This window comes from Schistocerca nitens, chromosome 7 (assembly GCF_023898315.1).
Source record: "Schistocerca nitens isolate TAMUIC-IGC-003100 chromosome 7, iqSchNite1.1, whole genome shotgun sequence".
Lineage (NCBI taxonomy): Eukaryota > Metazoa > Arthropoda > Insecta > Orthoptera > Acrididae > Schistocerca > Schistocerca nitens.
This window is the reverse complement of record NC_064620.1, coordinates 521,462,377-521,469,249: the sequence shown is the minus strand read 5'-3', so window position 1 is coordinate 521,469,249 and position 6,873 is coordinate 521,462,377. Positions and strand designations below refer to the sequence as shown.

At 40.2% G+C, this 6,873-nt stretch overlaps 1 protein-coding gene across 1 annotated transcript in view; it reads right to left on the bottom strand.

Moving 5' to 3' along the window:
- Positions 1 to 6,124: 6,124 nt before the first annotated feature.
- LOC126195727 (facilitated trehalose transporter Tret1-2 homolog) overlaps positions 6,125 to 6,873 on the bottom strand; it is a 48,094-nt gene continuing 47,345 nt past the window's right edge. Inside the window, exon 4 of the mRNA XM_049934355.1 lies at positions 6,125 to 6,628. Within this exon, the coding sequence (XP_049790312.1) occupies positions 6,125 to 6,628 (504 nt within the window). The remainder of the gene's footprint in view (positions 6,629 to 6,873) is intronic.

Sequence of the window (6,873 nt, the reverse complement as noted above, 5' to 3'; positions counted from 1 at the left end):
GAGCGAGGTGGCGCAATGGTTAGCATACTGGACTCGCTATCGGGAGGACGACGATTCCGAGCCGCGTCCGGTCATCCTCATTTCGGTTTTCTGTGATTTCCCTAAATCGCTTCAGGCAAATGTCTGGATGGTTCCTTTGAAAGGTCACCGCCAACTTCCTTCCCCATCCTTCCCTAATCCGATGGGACAGATGACTTCGCTGTTTGGTCCCCTCACCCCACATCAGCCAACCAAGAAGTATTTTATGACATGGTCGAACTGAAATGTTACATTGTTCTGCAATTTCTCGGACAGTCAGTCTTCGATTGGAACCCACAGTTTCGGTAGACTTCGATGGTTGTCCTGAACGAGGATCACTTTAACTTCCGTCCGGCCGTTTCTCAACCGTGTGAACCATTCGTAACACCAAATATGGTTTAAGTCCTCATCACCGTAGGCTTCCTGCATCGATTGGTGTGCCTCTGTAGATGTTTTCTTGAGTTTCATGCAAAATTTAATGCAGCAACATTGCTACTCTAACCCTGACATCTAGAAATTCGTAAATTGTGCAACAAAACTGTCTACTCAATACAGCACTGAAAATTAACTAATAATATAACAACAAAACTTCCAGCAGTTAACACATTAAACACAGGCGTGTGGAGGGATGCCAAATTCATTTACTCGAACACAACATTGATGTGAAATTACGAATGTCCCGAAAATTTTTGAACAGATGAAAAACAAGATACATTGACGAGATCAAATATGTCGTATTACTAGAGCAAATAGGCATTCAAGAACAGAAAAACGTTCGAAATTGCGTTGTGACACTATGTTATTCTTGTAAGCATTGTAATTTTTAGAGTTTGAAATTGTTGTTGCGGCACACGACAGAAATTATGAACAAGAAGCAATCGTAAACAGTAGCCTGCTAATGTTTTGAGTTGTTTAAGACAACGGCAGGCCCCGCCCACTCTGGCTTCAAAACATTGGACAGCGCCATCTCCCTTCTTTTTTTACCTCCATGAGTGAAAGGTTGTCTATTGTAGTTGTGTGTCGTGTGATTTTCATTCGCTTTCTTTTTATGACATTTGAATAAAGCATTCTAATTAATTTCTATGTTTCAAGTCGGTTTGCTCGTTGAGGAAGTCATTGGTAAATTTATTCGTATGTGTGTAAGTTTCCATTTCTTCCAAAATGTTCATACTAGGGCCTTTAGGTATTGTTCATTGAATTTTTAAACCATTTTTGATGTGCTTTGCAGTGTTATTTTGGCTCTTTCGGTATATGTAGAAACTTGACTGGTTGATTTTACAGTTTCTCGTATATTCTTTAACTCGAATTGTGAAGCTTCCTCTCAGTAGTTCAATACAAAACTTAGTGAAAACGTTACATGAAATTTTGCAGTCGTCTCGCTCACAAAAAAAGTAAAAACGCTGTGCACCACATTAACCTTCAAGACAGTCTTTTGATTGCTGTTATTCTAGAATTTAAGCTCGAGAAAGTTCCGATATTTGTTTTCAACACTCTTTCAGTCAAATTCTGAAGAATGACTGTTCATAAATCAAGTTAAAAATTTAATTACTAAAATGAGGCACGTCTTTCGAATTTTTCAATAGCCCTGAATGTCCTAAATCTGGTTATTGGCAACGAGAAGGCTTAATTAACTAGATAAAGTATATTATAAAGTACACATTATTATATACAACAGTTACAGATCATTGAAAAACTTTTTCACTCGTCCCCACCAACCCCCGCACCCCCCCCCCCCCCACCCCCCGACCTCTTCCCCAATGACGCCATCCTCGATCTCTCCCTCCATGTTTATATGTGTTTATATGGCCTAAGTGTATCACCCCTTCCCTTAGAAGATGTTGGTACAATTGGCCAACAGGAGTAGAGCTAATACACACGTAAACAGACGTTGATAACAGTGTAGGTAGTCACTCAGTTTATGGTGGCTATAAATTCAATTAAAATGCTGATACACGCGACTAGAATTCTGGGAAAAATTTGTTTATGGTGTTTGGTGGCCGCATCCTCAGTGACTTCAGATATTACTTCACATTCTTCTTAATGCACAGCTCATGACAATTGTTTATATACCAATGTGTATCTAAATTTTCTCCCAAACTTACTGCCTCTTTAATGTAGCTGGTTGATTATAAAAGTTCCATAAAGAAAAGGAACTGACCAGAAGAGTATTAAGCTTTTCTGACCACCGCATGAAAGCCTCATATTTTGTCGCTTTGTTGCTGCCAACACCTGCAGACTGTTCACGTAATTAACGCGTGTGACGTAGGTTGACGCTCCTGAGGGAAGTAACCCTATCTCAGTGTGGATCGGACAGTAACAGTGAATGTGTCCACAATGAATGATGTACATTGCTAAAATTAACATTTGGGATGGAACATCGAGGATGCAAGAAGACGCAATTACCACAAGTAAAATAATGAAACAGCTGTATTTGACTATCAGTCTGACATAATGAATCAATGTGGTGTAGCTGGTATTAGTTTTATGTATTAACCATAGGCGGCAAAAAAAGTGAAAAATTATAATTACGGCTCAAAACAAGATGCTGTGGGTTTCTTCCTCCCACAAAATGTCATCTCACAAGGAGTGACGCTCTCAACCAGAGTTCGCCTCCAACCTGGAGGTGAAGAAAGACAATATTATTGACATGAGCCGAAAAGTATCCTTTCCAGCTTAAAAAATAGTTTAAGACACGATTTTAACATAAGAATTATGGGAATCAGTCATCAACTGTAAATACCGTAGGTTACGGTCTCTTTCACTAACATTTTCTTTTGCAGCGGACATATCATAAATAGTGTAATTAATTAACGGAACTGTGAGTGCCAGTTGCCTGTGCACGAGATTCATGCAGTAACAGTATACATATCTCACTATGCTAACTACACCACAGTTTAATTACAGTGGACAGAGCATTTATCTATCTATATACTGTAAGCTTCCTATAAAAATTATCTAGAAACGATATATTGATTATTCTTTTTTCAAAGGGTTTCTCCTCCTGCACCGTGTGCTCTACGTAGATATCGTATTCAACTGCTGAACAATACCGGTTGTTTGTTGGCCCTCTGTTGTGCTTATGAACAGTGCCATGAAACAAAACTTTAAACTTTGTTACGTACTAAATTTGAAATAACGGAAATTAATATATTTAAATGCCAAAAGTAAGTAATTGTGTACTCAGTGAAAACTATTTAACTGAAACTCAGTAGTGAAGTATATTATGAAAGTTACATGACATGACGTGCAGTTTCTGACTTGAAATGCCCACAAAAATAAAATATGGCTCTACTCAGAAGAAAAACAACTGCTGAGATTACCCGCAGTGTTTACTGTAAGTTAATCTGCTAGCTTGGCATAATACTCGATAATTCTGATACAAACTGTTTCCTGATAAGAATGCAAAGTGAGATCTGCCCTTATGTAACTTACTTTGTGCTCACAAGAAAACCTCCCCATCGCACCCCCCTCTGATTTAGAAGTAAGAGGTCTCGGTGCACAGCCCATCAAAAACTAAATACAAAGTGGGTATGAAAACAGGAAGAAGCTGCACTGAAATGTGACAAACAAAAGCAAAATAGGAACTGTGAACGGTCCAAGCTTAAGAAGTGCAGAAGAGAAGCGACGGCGTCAAGGTAAAGTGGTCCCCGTGCTGGACTGCAACGCTGGCGAGCCGTTTTCAAAGCTGCCTTTTCTTTTTCTTTATTTAATTTCTTTTTCGCTGTTCGCTGTATTCAAATGTGTGTCAGTGTAGCGTTGTAACGTCCATTTGCGACAGCGAAGTGTAACGAAGAGACCGATAATGAAAGTTGACTCTGCACAACTACTCTATTAGCAGCCAAAAGGAAGTGGCTTTCGAATGGAAACCGCAAACCTTTGATGACAAGGCGACAAGTCAACCGAATCCTCCGCCGTAAAACACGTCTACTGTGTCACACACGTATGTTGTATGACAGGACCTAATTTGTACGCCTGGTGAGTGAGTGAGATATATCTCCTTGCCCGTTTTAGGTAATCGTGTGAATGTGAATGTGATCTCTCCCAAGGAAATGATGAAAACAAAATAGTTTGTCGCTTAAGCTGCAGCTAATGAACGCAACAGTTTCGCAATCACACAGTTTCTCTGTGCTCTGTCAAAACATATGTTTTTAATAGTTTTGAACTTGCATTCCGTTTTGGAAGTTTTGACTCTTGAATTCCTTTGTTGTGACATAGTTCTCGTCCGTTAATGTGTTGTGTTCATTTCTGTGAGACGTCTATGTGGTCTCTCGCTTGCTCCCACTGTTCATCAGATTTACTTGTGACGGTAATGCATTCTTACCATATGATTTATATTCTATAACCAATATATGGTACGAGAACTACCAAGACTAGAGAGAGAGAACAAACATTTCAGTGACTGAACGGACTGAAAAAAAAAATGGCAATGGGAATTGACAACCCGGCTCGCCCGCTTTGCCTGTGAACACCGTGACCATGACCACATAACTGTGACGTCGTGGCTCTTACACACTTCTCAATTTTTTACTTCTTAAGCTTGGATCACACACTGTTTCTTTTCTGCTTTTTTTTCAGAATTCAGTACAACCACTTCCTGTCTTCATGCTTGATCTGTGTTCAGTTTCTGACGGGCTATCCATTCAGCCATCTTACCGCTAAATCTGGGGGGGGGGGGGGGCGGCGGTTCCCTTGACAGCATATTGTTTTGTGTCTGGGGTACTGAAGTTCTTGAAAGCAGATAGAAATCACCAGATGCAGCAGGTAAAGAAAAATAATCAGCTCGCTGCAAAATTAGTTTATACCTGCCAGAAACAATCTGTGGCTGCGTTCGGCGTAAGGTTCAAATGGTTCAAATGGCTCTGAGCACTATGGGACTCAACATCTTAGGTCATAAGTCCCCTAGAACTTAGAACTACTTAAACCTAACTAACCTAAGGACATCACACACAACCATGCCCGAGGCAGGATTCGAACCTGCGACCGTAGCAGTCCCGCGGTTCCGGACTGCAGCGCCAGAACCGCTAGACCACCGCGGCCGGCTCGGCGTAAGGTGCAATGCACACAAAACAACATATTCGATACTTTAGTAAGAATGATGGAGTAGCTTTTTACTTTAAAGAAAGTCGTTCTTGAAAAATTAAACTCTAATTATTGCCAAAAATATTCTACAACATCAGGAAACGCTAAAAATTATAAAATTCTCTTATTATTAAAAAAATTACAGACATTTAAATTAATTGCACTACTTGTGACATAACGGTAACAAAGGGCTCAAACAATACTATTAGTTAGCTAAGGGACAAAGATTTCCTTCAATTAATAGTTCTGACAAACATTTCATTCTTGCAGACGCATTGCTTACTTGAAAAATTCCTTCGAGAAACCTTCTTTATCAGCAGAATCAATAACAAGTGATTACAAAGAAGTTTTAATCTCCGTAGTTAAGTATTCCAGATAACGTTTTTCAGATACAAAGTTATCAATTCTCCTTCTCTAAAACCTCAACTGCTCTTCACTGTGTCCCAGCTAAGAATGCCCCAGTGCTGCACAACTGAGAGGCGAGCAAGAGAACCACAGATAAACTTAAACACAGAGTCAAGGACCTAATTCATGACTTGTCCAGCGTGGTCATTTATGTTTGTCCCAGTACAGTAAAGGTGAATTATTTACAATGGCAGAAAACATAGGAAAATCTTGCGATACTAAAGCTTTTTCAGGTACAAAACATTCTGAATATGCATACTGGAGTTCTCTACTAACCATAAGTCTTAAGTATATTTTCAGATTTTCAGTGGTGGACAGTTAGATGCAGACTTTGAAGAGGTATCTGGGGAGCAGAACTTGGGACGATATTGTATGCTGAGACCATTTTGTGTTTATATCAGTAGCTATATGAACAGCTTTGTCAAACCGATGGGTAAAGAACACATCTCAGGACCATATGTCAAATCATTAGTCAAGAAGCATAATTTCAGTTCATGAGGCAATGTAATAGTATCCTAAAAACAATGTTCCCCTACATTTTAAAACTGCACACAAGGGATTAAACATTATGTAAATGGGGGGGTGACACATTCACAAATATTTGTGATGAATTTAGAGCACTTCATTGGGAGCTGCTAACAATGACGTCCTTTGAACCGTTGAGTTCCTTTAAGATGTCCTCTAGAGGTCGTCCCTTGGTTTCTGGCAGCAACCACCATCCAATGACAGAACAGGTCAGACAGACAGCTGCGAAGAACCAGAAGCTACCATAAGCTCCCATTGCCTCTGACATGGCTGGATAAAGTTTGGTCATGATGGCTGCAGCGCCGATGATCACTGTGTACGTGGCTATGGCAGCCAGACCTCTGATCCTCGGAGCCACAATCTCCGAGAGCACCACATATGGCAGTGAGTTCAGCCCAAACGCCAGCATCAGCACGTATATCGAGAGACATGTGGCGGGCAGCCAGCCGACGGAAGACAGGTCCGTCTGCGTCTCTTGCTTGAGGTACATGTAGACCCCCATGACTGTGACGGAAGTCCCGACAACCCCATTAGAGAGGAACAGCAGGGGTCGTCGACCTAGGCGGTCTATCGCCACCACGGAAGCTGCAGTGCCAACCACCTGTTCCAACAAAAGCAACAAGTAAAAAGTAAACATTTAAAACATTTGTACAATATTTGTTTCCGAAATACGTATTAGCGTACTGAGGGTGTGACTGTCTAGGTTATTCTAGAAATTGTGTATTAATTAACATACAGGGTGTTATTCTTCCTGAGATAAGTACACCAAACAAAATAGCTGTTAAAAATATTTTTTGTACACAATGTTGGATGTTTATGAATTTTAAAAACTATATTACCAATACA